The sequence below is a fragment of the Danio rerio genome, chromosome 20 (assembly GCF_052040795.2).
Source record: "Danio rerio strain M-AB ecotype USA chromosome 20, GRCz13ab, whole genome shotgun sequence".
NCBI classification, from domain to species: domain Eukaryota; kingdom Metazoa; phylum Chordata; class Actinopteri; order Cypriniformes; family Danionidae; genus Danio; species Danio rerio.
The window spans coordinates 38,485,109-38,504,613 of NC_141040.1; the positions used below are offsets into that span (position 1 = coordinate 38,485,109).

Consider the following 19,505-nt stretch of genomic DNA (forward strand, 5'->3'; position numbering starts at 1 on the left):
TTTTACAGTAACGTTAATAAAAACAAGGTGAATTTTGCGTAGGGTTCTGCAGACAAAGATTTGGATAAAGAAAAGTGCACCAACCTACTTAATTATATATATCAATATTTATGTAAGTATAACACCCTAGAGCATATAATTAAGTATAGAGTTTACAATTAAAGATAACTTTTTTCATTACCCTGCGGTCCCACGTTTTGAACGCCGAAAAATGCCCTGTTTGGCTACATTCAGGTTGAATATTTATGTGACTTACGGGTAACCGACTTAGACCGAGGGTCGTTTCGAGTAATACTGATAAATTGTAAATGAAACAGGCCAACTAGCCTGTCTAGTATGTGCGTTTTAGGTAACTTACAGAGACGCAGAAATCTGTTTGCAACAACTGATTGTCTTCACCGGAGCTGCTCCCGCCAGACAGTTAATGTTGAGGTCTGCGCCTGCGCACTAGCTTCTTCAGGTTTTAAAGCTGCCGTCTGGTCATTTGAAATTGTCATGAACTCATCATGCGGGAGAGAGAAAAATATTTATATTTATATATCACGAATTAAAACTTTTTCCCTTTTAACATTTAACTCAAATTACAATGCCAACAATAATGTTAGTTAGGCCAGTTGCCAGTGGGTGTTCGGGTGGTTCAAAGGTCCAGAATTGGTCCCATACATGAGCTTATTTGTCCTATTTTGACTGCTTTGCCATCCTGAATAGTGGAAATGATCCATCGAAAAAGACTTTAAAGACCAAGCAGAATCCTCAGATGGCTATCGCTTGGGTATGACCAGCTAAAGAGTTTTTTTTTATGAGTTCAGCATCCAATTGTGCAAGAAAACTTACAATCTCACGTAAGAGAAGTCGTCTTTCACTGTATTTCTCTATATTGTTGAAAAACATTTTTACAAATAACCTTTATTTTAAATCTTAGACCTTATTCGTGAAACAAAAAATGACCAATATACAATATATTAGGTGTGAAGCACCAAAAGTAGCCCGTATTCAAGTGAATTTGAATACTATTTTAGATATTGTTGCTATTTTCAAATGTACTTTTTTTACAAGAGAGGCTAGAAATATTGTGAAGCTCTAAATTATTGATATATTTATCATTATCTTATAAAAACAATTTTTAATTCAAATAGACAAATTGGGACTTGGGAATGTTGAATGTGCTGGCCAGTTTGTTATTTGTCTAATAAATGACAATAGGCTACAGTTTTTAATTTAAAACTTTGATAGATTACTATTTTTCTTTCTAATGATATATGATGTTATTTGTAATTTGAAATAAGTATTTTTTTTTTAGATTTCTTTATTTTAATTTTTTTTGGAAATATTTTTGCTACATAAAAAAGTTAGGTTATCTGACAAGCTAAACCAGCTAAAAATAGTGCTTACAATGTCAATAAAGTGCAGTATTTAAATCTCATAATTGCAAAACAAATTGCAAAAAGATCCACTTTTCTAAGAAAAAAGAACCACTCTTTTACCAGGCTGTCTATGGGCATGACAATAAACACTAGTATAAATGTCTATGAAGGAATTGACAGACTAGTGATAAAGTTTTTTTTTTCCACCAACAAGTGGCTGACATTAAATTAAATAATGTGATCCTGTCTTTTGTCCTCTTCTGTCCTCTTTGCCCTATGCACAGCTAGCGTCATTGAGCGTTGGCGTAATCTCAAGACGGATATCATCACTGTTCCCATAATCCCATAAGGCCTTTCAAAGCTGTGATGTCAGAGTGCTGCTTTACAAAGCAGAAACCTGGATTAACATCTTCAAGTAACATTTGACAAAAAGGAACACCATATAGCATTTGCAATCAAATTATTTATTCAAAATACAAAATAAAAAATGTAAACAAAAATATATTATTCTTTTAAACTCTATACACATTAATACAAAGAGAACAGTGCCACTGATACCACTTCACATGAAATCTTAATACAAAATAATCTGTCATGAATTATAATGTTGAGGTTCATGTATACTGGCATTTAGTGCATGTGCAGAGCTAGATAAGAATAAAAAATAGCAGCTTATTAGACTTAAAAAGTCAATTTTAAATGATTTTGGGACAAATCATACCTTAGAATTGTGAAACAAACTAAGGCATTTCAGGATAGTTTCTATAAGGGTAGCTAATAGACATAAAGAGAAAAATTAACAGGGTCATAAATACCTTCATAACTCTCAGAGCAAACATTAACCTGTTACCACAACAGCTCAGGGACATCAGAAGGATTTCTCATAACAATCAATTGTCTCTCGATTTCTATGTAGTATAACCAACCAAAACCAACAGCAAACCTAAAACCATTTTAATTATCACTAAAACGTTTCTTTTTCCCAGAAAGTGACATATACTTATATTTTATAAGTATATAAAACTTGAAGTAAACATGACAAAAATAAATAAAGCAATTAAAAATATACTGACGCTTCTAACTAAAACGTAGGATCTCATCTATTCTGACAGCCCTTTATTCTGAGATGCATAATGCGTCAGAGTCAGGTGACTGACACAGTGACGGAGAGATCAGTAGGTTTGGTTCCAGTAGATTATGAGTCTGCAAAACGAGGTCAGTCCAAAAGAGTCTTGTCTGAGTCCAAACCTGGAAAGTGTGTGGTGATAAATCAGGGCCAGGATCTTGCAGCAGCAGCACACTGATCCAGATTCACACACAGCTCAGACAGCTGCGCTCCACCCACACACAGCTTCTCCCTGAGGACACACACACACACAGATTAAAGCCATATAGATGAAAAACTACACTCCTGATCATATTTTCATTAAAATAATCCTGCTGGGAAAAAGAGTAACAATACAGAGTTTGTATGTTAAACTCATCCCTGAACTACGGTGGAAACAAACAAAGAAACAAACAAAAAACTCATAAGGAATATATCATAAACAATTGCAGAAACTCATTAAAGCATGTGAAAATAATAAAACATTTAAACAAACATTTAATGGAAGTATATTATATACTCATAACAATGTTTCTCCAAAGTCTTTTGGGAAAGAAAATAATAATTTCATAGCATGACCTACCACAGAAAAAATATATTAATAACCTTTTCATGTTTCTCCAGAAAGCGATCAATATATATGTATGTGTGCTGAAGACAAATTTATTAGCCGCCTTATGAAATATAAATACTTTATTATATATATATATATTTCCAAAGTCCAGTTTATTAGAGATCTTAAAAACATGTTTAAGTTCTGATTAGCCACTGAACTCGGCATATCCATCGTAATTTGGTTTTGTTTTATGTGGCTTTACAGTCAACTGCCTTTTGCCTATTTATTCACTTAATTGTGCTCACTAACCATTCAAGTTGCCTCCATTTCTCAGGTAAGTGAAATGATATAGTTGTATACCATCTCTATAAATGTATTTGTTTTATTTAAGATAATTTATCATTTACAATTTTCTTTAGAACTTGAATGCACTCCAGAATCTGACAGATTGATTAGCTGTAGGCTATGGAACAGTCATCTGAAATGTAGCTACACGACACCTCAACATTTTTGGTGCCTGTAAAGTTGTTCATATTGAAAATTAATAATAAAAATAGGCAGTTCCTTATACCATGTTTTCATTTCATAGTTAAGATAGGTAGCAGGGGTGATGTGAATGACGGTATAAAGTACACTGTTCCCTTTGAAGATTTATCCGATGTGTCCTTGAGAGTTTTACTATATCAAACTTGCAAAGTCTGATGCCTCCATTTTCCCCCATCCACACGGACACAAAGCAGCAGAGTTTTAAAACCAAAGCGGCCTCTTCAGCGTTTGCAAAACGCTTTATTTTCAGCACGCGAAAACTCCAGGGTAGTGTGCACGGAAGGCATAACCAAAGCAAAACTTTTAAAACTAAACTACAGACAAAGGAGACATCCAAAACATGCAGTGTTGGTGGTCCTCCAGGAACATGGTTGAGAAACACTGAATTAGAAAATCCTTTAGAGCAGTGGTTCTCAAACTTTTTTCATCAAGTACCACCTCAGAAAAAAATTGTCTCTTCAAGTACCACCATTAAAATGAGCAGCATTGAAATATAGTTGTTAAGCAGCTACAACTCTGCACAATTAAAAAACGTGGCAGATTACCTCAGAAATATAGGGTATATGTCATATATTACATATTATATACATAATTTTTGATAAATTTTGAAATGTGTGTAGCATGTACATGACATATTTCATTTTTCCGCGTACCACTGGAAGGAAGTCTGCGTACCACTAGTGGTACCGTACCACAGTTTGAGAACCACTGCTTTAGAGAACAGTGGATTGTTTTCTAGTCAAACGGAGAGAAAAAATCTAGAGGGGGCTAATAATATTAACCTTAACCTTTTTTTAAAACCTTTATTCAAGCCAAACTAAAAGACTTTCTACAGAAGAAAAAATGTAACATAAAACAATGTCAAAATTCCTGTTAACAGACGTAAAATCTCTGTTAAACATCATTTGAGAAATATTGCAAAAAAAAGTAAAATTTTAGAGGAGGGTTAATATTTCTTGTTTCCTAATCAAGAAAGAGAGATTTGAAAGTCATGAAGGTTAATAAATATTGCCATGAAGGTTAGAAATAATGTAAACAAGCTTTTAAATTTAGTGTAAACTATGCGATTAAGCTGGAAAACATTTTTCATTGTCCTTCTCTGTTTGATAGAGAGAAGCAGATGAAGGTCAGAATGGTGAGCAAAGCAAGCGGTGCAGATCTGATCTGTGTAAACAGTTGTAAAGTGTCCCTGATTGTCCCTGCTGTTCATTTCACACAGGATAACTTCCGCTACATTGCTGAACCGCCAAACAGGAAGTGGATGTCTCGTAGGCAGGAAGCGAATAAAGGCTGAGAGGAGGAGACTGAACAAGTAGCTTAAAATCTAGAGCTTAGAGTGAAAATGATTTTTTTTCCCCCCACAATAAGTGTCTTAAGCAATAATTATCAGGCTTTTAAAAAGAATTCAAATGAAATGGAATCAAATTTTTCACTCTAACAAAACAGATTAAAACATTATGAATGCATTTACATTTTAGAATTGAAAAAAAATGTAATTGTTGACCACTTTAATTCAAGACTAATGCAATCTGAGATAGCAGGTCATGCCATAACCTTATTTATCTACAGGAAATTCTTGACTGGCTAGCACAAAATTGTTCTTCATATTTAATGCTAGCGTGGTACATGGGAAAGGAAAGGCATTTAGACAATCGCTGAAATCTGTGAGTCACAGTCACACAGGCCGTCCTCTCTCTCCCCCTGGTACTGAGGCTCACCACTGATTTGAATGAAGGCCATTATTAATTTGTCACACTCATTCTCTGTAATCTCACTCTCTTTCTTGCAAACCGTTGTTGCCATAAATTGTTCACTTCTTGTCTTCCCTGATGTATGTTACATAACTTTGGAGAAAAAAAAAAAAAAAAGAGCAATGCATGCACTTGCCTTTTCCCAGTGCAAACCCACACTGAGCCGGTTTATGTAACGAATGGTCTGGTGGAAACGAAGAGCACGTCTGGACTTGGAATGTTGTCGTTTTAGAACATTTGTTAACTGTTTTGACAACTCAGTCATATGAAAAGATGCACAACATTTTTGTACCGGTTTAGCCAGTTTTAGTCAATATTGTGTATTTAATTGTGTGTGCTCCTATTTTATTTTGTATACTGCTAAATCTAATCTCAGATTTTAAAAAGAATATAAATTTTTTATGTGATTTAATATAATACAGAACAGCAAATTGTGCTTTTTACACTTTTCTTCAGGTGTGTTATGATGTGTTTTGAACAAAAACACAATGTCCAATCCAAAAGAGTTAACATGTACTGTGCATCAATAAGCTGTTATGAACAAAAAAACTTTTAATGCCTCAACTGTGCGTTTACTTCCAAGAATAAGCATGTCACAATATCACAATTACTCCAGAAATAATTAATTTATTTTCACATTAGAAATAAGATAACTAGTACTCATGCAATGTTGCCATCTGACAGCCAGCTTTCTGGTTTAAACATATACTGAATATGTGGGGCACGAGATGTAAAGCCACCACCTTTTTCATTTACATTTATAAAAAAAAAAAACACACACACACAAAAATATTGGGGTTTTGATTCCACCTAAAAGAGGGCATTTACAGCATGGTCTAATAATATCTGTAGAATATTTTGTGCTGAAACTTCACTGAGACATTCCTGGGACATAAATGTAAAACAAATAAAATAAGATAAAAAATTCATAATATAACACCTAAATAACAGATTTCAATTTTAGTAATATATAATTTATTTAGACAAAAATAGGACAGAATTATAATATTGACTATAACTTCAATATAACTATCAGTGCATCCTTAATACCTTTGTATAGACTGGATGCAACTAAAGACATCCATTCATCAGTATCACATGAACTTTCAGAAATCTTTCTGATATGCTGTTTTGATCCTCAAGAAACATTATTACCTACGATAAAATCAGTTTTGCTGCTTGATATTTATTTCAGGAAACTCTAATTTGCATTCTGAAGTAATCTAATCTAATCTAATCTAATCAATGTGATGATCAAATCTTATCCTTGAAAAAAGCCTTAACATCTAACAAAAGATTATTTGATGTTACTTTATTACAAATTAACTCTCTAAATGACAACCTTTCTATTTTTCTTTAGGAAGAAATGTCATCAGTAGTTTAGAGAATAAAACAAAACAATAACACATTTATCCAGAGAAACATTATTCGAAAATAAGGTTGCAAAATCTTCCCACCCACAGAAAAAAAAAATAAAAATAACTTGTGCAATAAAAAGTACTGGATGCTCAAAGTGCGGTTTGCGGCAAACACATAAAGGACTCCATTCCTTCAGCCATGCTATTATCCGCTTTGGAACATCGATGCTATGGAAACCCTACAACATGTGGTTGTTCGGCACCAGACAGGAGAGTGAATGCTTTACGAAGCCAATCCTTAGCAAATCAACAACAAAGCAAGAACATAACACTTCAGCGAGCGGGAAAACAAGCATGCGACACCAAACATCAGACAAAAGCTGCCTGGTGATTTGACAACGTCAGCCTGGTTACTTAGATATGAATCCCTGCTGAGAGATTTAACACCTAGAGACAAGACGATCACAAACAAAGTCAATGAACAACACTCACTACAATAAAAAAAAATTCTGTTGCTTTCTGATTCAGATGATATGACATGATAGCTCAACTATTTTTAAACTTATGAAAGCTTAATGGAAGCCAAAGCAAAGCTTTATAGTTTACAGAGAAGAGTGTGTTATGTAACAGGTCACATTGACGCAACTCATAGTGTATATTTTATGTATGCGAGTTTTGCGTGTCATTCAGTCTTGACAACGCAATTTGGGTCTCTGAGGAGATCATGTTTCTATCTTCATTAGCATACCGTACCTTATCAGTGCCGTTGACATCAGCATGCATTTGACACGTGGATTAGTGTGTGAAATGAGGGCTCTGAGTTCTTGGATGTCACGGCTCACTGACCCAACAGAGGTAAGTGAGCTGCTGAAGATCAGCTGTCAGCTGCTCCACAAATGTGTGTGTATGTGTGTGTTTGGGTGTGTGCAGCTACACATGACTGATGCAGTTAATCAAGAAGCGTCTTTACCGGCCTGAAGCCACAACCTTGCAGAAAACATTGGCAAAGATTGCAAGTATAAAAATCACATTTGAAATTACACTGGGGAAAAAACACAACTACTACAGTAGGCTTCCACCAGTAACATTTTTTTTTTTTTTTTTTGCGATTAATTGTACTGTAAAAAATGCTTGGTTCTACACAAACAATTTGCATTGGGACAACATGAAGGAATTAAATGATTAGTTTTTACAAATTTAAGTAGACTGAACATAAAACAATTAAGATGTCCCAATAAAACCTCTAAAGAATTGTGGTGTTACAGCTTACAGTGCTTCCCACACATAGACTTCATTTGGGCGGGCCTCCCAGGTATATTAACTGCCCGCCAAAGTATATTTGGTCACAATCTTTATAGAATTATCATCCTTTAACACTTTTTTTTTTATATTCGCCTGATAGCCAAACATCCGCGATTTATTAACTAGTGGAAAATCTTCTCTCACCATACAAGTTTCCTACTTCTCATTGTGTGTGTGTGAGAACTGTCACAGACAGTCTCATGTGCTCTGCAGAGACCCAAAGAGACACGCCGTTTTAGGGACTAAAAATGTGTCCGTCCGGGGTTTCTAAAAATCTCCTAAAATGTCTGGAATTCGGCTTTTGGTTTCGCTTTCTAAGCCGTCGTCTTTTTTATTTTAAACCTGGTTTACTTTTGCTTGGCTTTGCAGCTGACAGCACGTACACAATCGCAAGAGCAGGAGAAACATTATATAATTAATTCTTTGATCTAAACGACTCAAATAAACTATTCTATATAGTCAGAGAGGACAAAATTATATCAAAACTAGCTGCAAAATATATGTACATTGTTAGAAATGGTTAAATAACTAATTTGCCTAGTTTAAATAATCTATACTTTTTCTTCTTGTTATTATTATACTTTTTAGAGATTTATATACCATAGATGTTTTTATTCCTTTATGTTTATTATATATATTTTTTACTTTGATGATTTTTATATTTTACATATTTTATACATATCTAACATGCTTTGCCAGTACTGTACAAAATGTCAGCAGCAGATTTCTAGTGTCAGTGGCTGCACATGAATACTAAATAGAAGTAAAACAGATAGTTGATTTCTATTTTTTCTGTTTCTTATTCTATTTTTTATTCTTTAAAAAACAAAAAACTTCCACCCATTGAAAAGAAACAGTGTATAATAAATAAAAATGTTATTAAAAAATCACTTTTTTGTTGCATGTAGGTAACCATGTCCTGTGGGTAAAATGTGTGTTTTAATACATCTAACACCGCAAGTATATTTTAAACCTGTGGAAAACAGAGCTTATTTTAAATAAATAGAACTAACTGGAAATGTAATTTTTTTTGAGTGTAAGCTGCAGAAAAGAGGGTAAAAGCAGGTATAATGACCAAAATATACTTTGGTTATTGCTTTTTTAGGTACAGTATATACACGTTTAGAGTTAATAAATGTGTAAATTAATTAATTAAATCGCTCAATTTACAATAAAGTCTCATTAGTAAACATGAAACTTAGAAAAAAATTACCAGTGAGCAATAGCAATATTATGGTTGTATGTTAAAGTAAAAAAATACAACAGAAATTTATTAGTTAACTCTATTCTTTTTAAACAATCACGACTTTTGATTTTATTGTGTTCTTACTAGGCATGAACTAAGAAATTAACATGACCTAAAATAAATAAATGCTGTAGAAAATGTCATAACATTGACATTAACTAATGTGAAAAAAATGTTGCTTCACTGTATAGAGTTAATAAACAAAAGGCCTATTAATAGTCACACAAATTTTATTGTGGTTGGCCAGATTAACATGTGAAAATGTTAATGTTTGAAAATAAACAGCCTATACGAAGTCTTCAAGCTTTTGGTGCTGTAATAAAAAACAACTGCAAATACAGCAATCTGAATATTCTAAAATGATAACAATATCATGTATGTTCATCATAACAATTTATTCAATATTGGCAGGTCTAAATATAACAGAGTTTTCAGAGGCTGTGGATTAAATTGTTCAAATTTAGGTAAAATTGTTCCGTTTTCTGTACAGGTATACTGAGAGACAGAAAGAAAATTAAATAGCAATGACAACTGCAATTTAATAACCACAACACAACATAGATATGCTAGTTACATTAATATTACACCGTATTTCTTCTTTTCTTTGTCTGACTGTCAGATTCACTCTCCCCATCCTTTTCCTGAGAACAACTCATTCTAAACCAACAGGTTTTGTAGTCTGCAATTTGTGGGTTATTAAGAAATGATTGCATCAAATACCCTGAGGCCTAAAGCTCCTCCTGCTCAGCGAGAGTCTCTCCTTACCACAACACAACACACAACCACATCCTACTGTACATCTAAATATATGAATACACAATCATACATTTAAATAAATAAATTTGTTGGTATCGTTCAATTTTTGTCTCAATAGCCTCTGAAATCATCAAAATGTCCCAATCAGCACTCTGGCGCTGTGAACATCTTTGAAGCAAGATAAATCACGCTTGCAATCTAGCTTCCAGTTAGGGCAAGTTCCACAAACACCTTTGTGCACTACAGGGACTAAATTGCGAAATATCTTTACCAAGGAATGTGTTTTCAGGTTAACGACACTGGGGAAAAGAGGTGATGTGTCATTAAATGTGCTCTTTGTATCATTAATGCCTTCCTCGGTGTGAAAGTGTGATTTAAAGAGCACAAGAAGACAGTTTATAGCATAACTTGTTATTACACCGGTGCCACATTAGTGAGAGTTATTCCACAGAAAGTAGCAGTGTCAGAGGGCTAGATCCATACAACATAAAGACCTACACTCAGTAAACGTTAAAGTATATGCGATCACACAGGGCTTCTCTAGCTTCCCTGATATTAACATACAATGACACAGATAATGTGATGCATTTATATCACTTTGCTTGAAATTGAACACAGGGAAGTATGATTGCTATGCAAAAACGTACTTATAAACAGCAAATTCAAAAGCCTGATCTTTTGTTGAAAACTATTTGCGCCAGACATATTTTCAGAACAAATCAAATCAAAATTTAATTGGTCCCACTTTATATTAGTTAAGTGACATTAATATTTTACATTGTGTTATGACTGATTAAATACCTTCATGTAATTACATCTGTATTTAATTTCTGTAATTACAATGTTTACCATGCCTTACACTAGCGCTATTCAATTAGTTTGTCATGTTCGTCATTTCATGAAAAGCATCCTAAATGAGGGGCTGGAGAGATATCACTTACAATATGAGTGATGACAAAACAGCAATATAAGAGTCCATATGCTGTATTTTTGCATCTTAAGACACTCACATTGGCTTTTGCTACATTAAAACTTTAATATGTTGTATTTCGAAACTACATAACATCAATGCATTGTATAATAGGCTTTTTTTAACAAACATATTCAAATGTTGTATTTCAAACTGTTGTATTTAGCTACAACAACCATCTTAACAATTGGTAAAAATTTAGACTGCCTCCTAAAGACAGAAATTAAATTTTTTAGATGTTGCAAGTGCAAAGAAAATAGGTGTAAATGTTGTCTGTACAATACAGTAGTGAAGGTGCTGGGATCATACTGTAAAAGATATGAATGTAGCATTTGTGATTTCACCCATAGGTTTCTGAAGGGTGCAAATTAAACTACAAGTGGGCGTGGCCAACCGGCACCATTTTTTTGGTGCGTCATCGTTCCAATCGGGGGATACCAAAATAGAGCATATAGGCAGTGTGAGCAGAGCTACAGACGCATGCTAGCATTTTGCTTAGAAAGTTTTTTTTTTTTTTCGGGAGAAACGATTAACACTTCATTACCTGTGACTCGATTGTGTTCTGACCACATGTGCTTGGTAGTATACTATATCAATAAAGTGTTTAGACTTTTAAAAACACTGTTATAATAAACTGAGCCAATAAACATTGTTCTTATAATGTTTTACTACAGAAGGAAAACACAAATTACTTCCAAATACTTCAAATATAGTCTGTGTAAGTAAATGCAAGGCTATTTATGAATTTCAGGCATAACACTGTATGACAGTGTTTCAGATAACTGTTCTAGAGCCTACAGCTAATCAATCTGTCAGATTCTGGAGTGCTTTCAAGTTCTAACGAAAATTATAAATAATAAATGAGCTTAAATAAACAAAAATACGATGTATATGCCAAGTTCAGCAGCTAATCAGCCGGAATCAGCTGAGGTGAAGTGATGGCGACCTGTGAGACCTAGCTGTCACTCAAGTGGCCACGTCCTTAATTAAGCAGACTTGATATAAACGAAACAGACTAGTAATAAAAAAATTCATCCCCCTCACAGTTGTCATGAAGGGTAATAATAGCTATATGAACCAAAACTTTTCTTTGTACCAGGCTGTAAACACCTTTTTTCTACTGTTAAGTTAGCCATTTTAACACTGGCCTCAATCGAAATCTGCTCAATTATGGAGCCAGGACTAGCGGAATTTCAATAAATTGCAGTTTCAGTTTGCTTCACAAGTGAGAGCGGGATGTTGCTGCTTTGCTGGGATGTGAGCGATGCACGATTACTCGTTTTAATGGCATCCATGTGTGAATATGTTGATTCGCATGTGTAAGAGCCAAACATTGTGAGAACAAAAATGGCAAGGACCATTGAATTAGGGAATTTTTCCTGGCTGACTTCATGTGTCCAAAGCAGCTCAGAACCTGCCATCATAATGACTATCACAGGTGAATAAATGTCAGTGAGTTCGAGTTGTAAAGACGTCTCATCTAATGACATAACCAGGTCCTTTGCTTTTAATGCAAACTCTCCTTCAACATTTACACAGAAAGGGTCCTTAACAAATTTGCAACATTGGTTTTCAGTGCGTCTAGGAAACCCGTCATCACCACTGTGGTTTAAAGACCTGATGTGTGAAAAGTAGGGAAGTTACTGTCAGTTATCGTATCTCACCCTTTTTACAGTCTTTGGTCTCACCACCTGAGAGGCTTCTAGTGCCCCTCACTTACTTAACCTGATTCACGCTCTGCACAGCCTTCAACTGCAGCTCGTGCTGTATTGAACAGACGGACATCACTTCATAACTACAGTGACCGTTTTTCAACTGAACTGAATTTACATTTGGTGTCTTGGGCAGACTATTTGAAGGGCTGGAACAAACTGCCTTGTGGGCCGAGGGCCACCAATTAAATAGCCCTGCCTTACACCTTAACCCACCCTTAAATCTGTCCCTAACCCTACCGTTATCCCAACTCAAGAGCATTAAAAGTGTTCTGCAATACATTGTGAACACAGTAAGTGCTTTGTATTTATTTTTTAAGCAAGTACATCAGTAGTTAAGGTCACCTAATATAAAGTAGTACCTTTAATTCATAGCTATTGTATCAACATCTAACATGGAAATCTGTGTCGATATCCTAATATTGCAGTTCAAAAACTTATATTATATTTATATTTTTGTTTTTTTCACAGAGGCCGCATGTCGTTTTTTTAAATTAAAAAATTTATAAAAAAAATAAATGCAACTATATTATATTGCGATGATAACTGCTATTTGATAACCATAATCGAACACAGATTTGATATTACAATTTAAAATGACTAAAAGTTCAGTTTTCGATGTCACATGACTGCTTAGAAATCATTATAATGTGATAATTTGGTGCTCAAAAACATTTGACTGTAAAAATTTGGTAGTGAAAACCTTGTAATTTTAAATGTTTCAATATTTATTGAAACTTTCTGACAAATGAAATGAACAACTACTATTTGAAATAACATCTTTAGTAATACTGCATCTTTGCAGTCATGTTTGGTCCATTTAAAGCCTCCTTGGGCCTATTAATTTCTTTCAAAGCCAAAACAATCCTTACAGCACTCAAACCTTTTTCAACGGCGCAAAAATTGGATTTTCATCCCACAGGGGAAGATTAACTATGCCAGTCAAGCATGGCAGGCATGATGTCCAGCATTCACAGAACTGTCTTCTGAGGATAGGAAAGGCTTATGATGCAACACCGCCTTTATAACAGAAATTCACTGGTCCTCAGAGACAGTACAAACCTGCGAGTGCTGACCTGAGAACAGTGTGCTGAAATGTTAAAGGTAGGAGTGTTGAAATAAGAAGAACAGAATAAATGGCTTAACGCACGTAGCCGGGTCAAAGAAAGCAATACAGCAGGCAGTATGACTTGCAGATAAGCTAATGAGCCTCATTTACGTATATCTCGTGACTAACCGGTATTCCTGTTGAGACACGCAGTCAAACAGGCTCCTGGCAGTGAAACATGGTTCCATGGCAGCAATCTGAAAAAAGAAAGCACATCTGTTGTGTAAAGAACATAATGTACACATCGATGCACGCATATTACATAAGGAATTAATGATCTTAGACCTCTTGGATGTAATTTCATCCAAAAGAAACAATATAAAAGTTAATTTTTCAAGTCTAAAATAAAAATATATACACTCCAATAAAAAAAATACTCAGAACTACTACTACTACTGTTTTCTTTTATTCTTAAATTTTGTTTAGAAAAGTGATCAAAAACTATTATAATTATAATTAATGTGGCAAAAACATTGTAATCGTTTTAAACTGGTTCTTTTGTTTAGATAAATGTTTAAAACATTAATAATAAGAAATGTAACTTAAGCACCGCATTAGCATGTTAGGATGACTCCTCAAGAATGTTTTCGTACTGTGAACCGGAGAAATGGTTGCTGAAACTTTATCTTAACGTGAAATAGTTTTCATTATCTGATTACCATATTTTCAGAAATTTAAGCTGTGTTTTTATTATCTGCAACGTGTTGAGAATGAGATAACAAGCAAAACAGGTCCAAAGAGTATTTTGATCGCCAAATGAGAGACACATGAGTATCTGCAGAGAGCATTTCTTACAAGCTAGTTTTAGTTTCACTCCAGATAAATGAGTTTACACTTGATGTTTTTTATTAGTGTTATTTTCCCACAAACTAGTTTTATTTTCACTCCTGATAAAGTTTAGATAAGTTTAGACTTATAAACATCAAGTCTAAACTTAAGTTTAAAGTGAATGTTACAATTTAGTAATTTATAGTTTAAATAAAAAAGTCAGCATTTGTTAGTGAGTGTACTTTTTTTCCTTTTGCCATAATTAAAAAAAGTATACTTGTAGAGCAACCCATGTCCTGTTGTTATCAATATTTTAATAAACTTTAAAGGTGGAACTGTCCGAGATAAGAACAAAAGCAAGTGATGCATCAAAGTTTGAATTTAAACAACCTTGAATGGTTATAAAAATGCTTATAATCATTAAAATAATTTATAAAAATAATAAAAATAATTAGTTTACAAATCTTGAATGATATTAATGATTTGATGTAGTTCCAGAAAAGTCCTACTTCTGAACACGTAAAGTATAAAAGCCTCTTCCGTTTTGTGAGGTGCGCACGCAGTCAGCGGAGTGTGCTGACTGCTACCACCATTACATATTGTACACATTTTAGTTTTTAATGATTTTGTTTATTTATTTTTTGCCTCAAAAATCCAATTATGACTAATTGGAAGTCATTTTACAGAAAACACAGTACCTACTGATTTACTATAGGGCATGAGTATTCAAAAGGTGGTTATGATTGTTCTTACCTCACTAGTCTGAATGAAGGACAGAAGTGACTGTGCATCCTGAACACTGCTGTCTGCAGATAGCAGCCTGTGGGAGAAGAAAACTTTAATTTTAATATATCATACAGAAGTGGAAAATAAATAAAAGTCTACATTAGTTGTGTAATAATAACCTCATAGTGCCAAAAAGATCTTGTGTGCAATTTTAAAATGCATCCGTGCACTAGAGCACGTTGCTACATTTAACATTAACCATAAACAAAACGGCACATAAAGATTAAAATGAATAAATGTATCAGATAGACCATTAAACAGTTTCTAGATTTGAGCTAAACCCTGAAACATAAGTGCTGTGCCCTGAAGTAAAGGTTGCCCTTACATAAAAGTTGAGACTGACCCTGTAATAAGTGACCTGTAATTGTGTTTGGATCAGAAAATTTGTAAATTAGTAATCACTGCATTTACTCATTAACAGCCTGTGTGATGTTAAAGCAGAGGGGAATTTGGAGAGACACAAACACCCTAATTTTAGACAGTGTCTGGAAGATTTAACATGTTGCTGCCACGTTCAAACATGTCCAAGACTGAGGTCTGTTTCACACATCCTGCGACTAGAGTGCAAAATACAGCATAACTGCAAGTGGTCAAGCAAAACTTTTAAAGTTACTTATGCTATTCATTTAGTCAAAATTGCAGTACAAAAAGTCATACTGTAATAGACTAATAAAATAGTAACAAGACAAAGAATACAACTTTTATTAAACCATATTCTGTTATAATAAATCTTACAATTTTAAATTTTTTCTACCATGCCAAAGCTGAATTTATATGTAAATTTCACATGAGTCACATGAGCTTTCAGAAATTATAGTAATATGTTGATTTCATGTGTAAACTTTCTTATTATCAATGTTAAAAATCATGAGAACCATTATTTATTTTTAAGGGTAAAAAAATCTATCTTTAAACTAGAGCTGCACAATATTGGACAAATTTGACATTGCAATATTTTTTTCTCTGCTATTAATATTACGATATAAATAATATTTCACCGGATAAATTTAATAGCTCTATTTGGAAAGTCATTCATTTAGCTTTAATGAGATTATATTGTAGGGGAGTGAAATATAAATATATATTATTTGTAAGTTTGTAGTATATATATAATAAACTACAGCCATAAACACAATTTTTATTATGTTCTTTTAAATTCGCTATTGTGTTTTAACTTGTTTGGTCGATGATTGTTTTTAGGAATGTTTAATTTGTTTTAGTCTGCTGATGCTTATTGTAAGGCGACCTTGGGTGTCTAGAAAGGCACCATTTACAAATAAAATGAATTATTATTATTATAAATATTAAGGTCACACTTTATTTTGATGGTCCATTTGTTGAATTTAGGTTACATTGCATCTACATGCCAACTAATTCTCATTAGAATATAAGTAGACTGTTAGGCTGGGACTTGGTGGCGCAGTGGGTAGCATGTTTGCCTCACAGAAAGAAGGTCGCTGGTTTGAGCCTCGGCTGCGTCAGTTGGCGTTTCTGTATGGAGTTGCATGTTCTCCCCGTGTTCATGTGGGTTTCCTCCGGGTGCTCCGGTTTCCCCCACAATTCCAAAGACATGCAGTGCAGTTGAATTGGATATGCAAAATTTGACCGTAGTGTATGAGTGTGTGTGCGTGGTTGTTGAATGAAGTTGTATGGGAATTGCGGCCAGAAGGGCATCCGCTGCATAAAACATATGCTGGATAAGTTTGCGGTTCAATCCGCTGTGGCGACCCCAGTTTAATAAAGGGACTAAGCAGAAAAGAAAATTAATGGATGAATGTTAGGTTGGGGTAAGGGTTGAGGTTAGGGTTGGGTTTGTGTAAGTTGACATGTACTTGCAGTATCAACAGATATTGAGCAGACAGCCTACCAATACTCAAATTGACCATCAAAATAATGTGTTACCAATATTAAAGTGAAATAAACACTGCTTTATGGTTTCAGAAATTGAATAATCAAATGTAAAATAACATTTCATAGTCTTCATCATTTAACTTTTTTTATGCACTATTAAAATGCCTTAAACCTTCTTAAAATGCTTACTAAGCCAAAGGTCTCTATACACTTAGCAGATGATAAAAATTCACTCTAGTATGATTAAATTCTGCAGTGTCTCCACAAATCTCATGTGTTTTGACCTGTGATTTCTGGTCAAATATAATCCCAAAAATAGGTTCTAACATATGTGATGTGACTATTGTGGATGCACATATTGCAATATTGATGTTCAAACGATATATTGTGCGGCCCTAAAGTTCCTTTAGTAGTTTGTGTGCTCTTTCCAATACACCAAGCCACACATGCCTTATTATTTATTTTATATTGTTTAATAAAACTCTAAGATTTGGTTTGAGCAATTTTTACATTTGCTAAGATGGTGTTGACACTTTCATTTCTGTCATTTCAGGGTTCAGAGTCATGTAATAAAAACAAACTCAGTGCCAAAACTCTACATGCAGTGTTGCTTCTGCTATGCAGTGTGATGCTGCCTTTGTGCACAGTGTGAATACTGCAACCTGTTTACATGGCCACCAGAATGAATATGTGCTGTTTACATGCCACAGATGTAAGATTTCTGACAGGAAAATAACAACACATTTAGATTTTTCCCTGAATAACCTTCAGCAGATCCTGAGAGCTGAAAACAGAGATGCAGGTGGAGAAAGCGAGACTAGATAGGAGAACGGGGGGGCTTGGTGTTGGAGAGACAAATGCAAGGTTCAAAAAAGAGGGAATAGGAAGGAGGAGGAGAAGAAATGAGGAGTTATTCAAGGGGCTAGATAAAGCAGTGAACAGAAAGAAAAAGCTTTTTCAGCAAGTAAGCCTGAATTATGCATGCCTTTTTCATTCAACGGCACAGGGGGAAGAAAATGAATAGTGCTGCACATTGGTGTGCGTGTGTTCGCTCTGATGACTCATCTATCTGCTTTCTGCACATAAAAACGAGTCTAGCTGTATCCATGGAGACAGCTGATAATCGACCCTAAAGCCTTGCCATCCTGGTTTCTCAATAAAACCTCACTGAAGAGCAAAAGGGCACAATGATGAAATAGAGTAGAACAGTCAAAACAAAATAAAAATATAAATCTCAAATGAATACTATAAATTGAGAAATGGCCTGAGGGTAAAAGGTGATGTCAGTGCCAGACGGATGACTAATGTAGTGAAAAGCCATATGGTCAAATCTGATCATGTGACTGGGAAGGACAGCATTTAACCCTTTGTGCATTGTTCAAATTTACTACCCTTTCGTTATGTTGGTGGCCATGTTTTCCCTATTGACTTAATTATAATGACATTTTTATATTGTAAGGCCATGACACTACATAATCATGCATTCTTGATTGTTGGTGGTCTCCCCTGCAATTTGTAATTTTCACTGTTGATCATCAATTGGCACCAGTAAACTTTTAGATACGCCTGTGTAAAAACTTTTCTGCTTTTATATGGAGTATTTTACGTTCCCCTCCAGAATGTACTATGGGGTTATGTGTGTGCGTTTGTTTGTATGTGGGTGTGTCATTTTACGTGTGTGTTACAGGTACAAACGGTTTTGGAGAATCAGCATTTCGTACTGATGACTTTGGATGCTGACGCTGGGATTGCACCACCAATCGCTGGTTGGTGTAGCGTTTAAAATGCCTTTGACTTGATTCTCTGTGAGGATAGTCTCTGATTTATCATTTGGTGGTTAATGCTGTCTAAAATCTATTGAGATTGCAATGTGTTTGCTCTTGAACTCCTTTAGTTAACTGATACTTTTTGAGTAATATCTCAGAGAGGGTGTAAAAATAAGCAAGATGCGTGATATATGAGAAATATCACATTCACGTCAGAACAGAACCATTACTACTTCCCCAACGTCAATTTAGAGCTGGTATTTGAATGATTATCAAGCGTAATGTCTAAAGCGATGACAAAACAGGTGATTTTGCTGTCATTTCAAGATTATAAAGCTAAAAGACATAAAATGCCATCAGTCTAATGCCATCTCCCAGTATTTCTCAGTTGCAATCGGGAGATCACAATGCTACTATGGTATAAATACAGCACTACAACATACAAAAGGAAGGAATTGACTGAGAAAGTAATTTGCTGTTAAATAATGATTTGATCAGTTGTTTTTCTCTTAGGGTTTATTATGCTGTCTCTGTTGCCATCTTGTGGATAGACCATCAAC

General features: G+C 34.4%; 1 protein-coding gene across 14 annotated transcripts in view; it reads right to left on the bottom strand.

Annotated features, from left to right (window-relative positions):
* Window positions 1-1,807: 1,807 nt before the first annotated feature.
* The window catches only part of swt1 (SWT1 RNA endoribonuclease homolog), a 63,985-nt gene continuing 46,287 nt past the window's right edge, over window positions 1,808-19,505 (bottom strand). For all 14 annotated transcript variants that reach the window (XM_087298376.1, XM_087298375.1, XM_087298384.1 and 11 more), the window contains 3 exons: window positions 15,296-15,362; window positions 13,904-13,971; window positions 1,808-2,722 (listed from right to left, as the gene is read on the bottom strand). In XM_087298376.1, coding sequence (XP_087154502.1) covers window positions 2,635-2,722; window positions 13,904-13,971; window positions 15,296-15,362 — 223 coding nt within the window. In that variant the 3' untranslated portion in view covers window positions 1,808-2,634. The remainder of the gene's footprint in view (window positions 2,723-13,903; window positions 13,972-15,295; window positions 15,363-19,505) is intronic.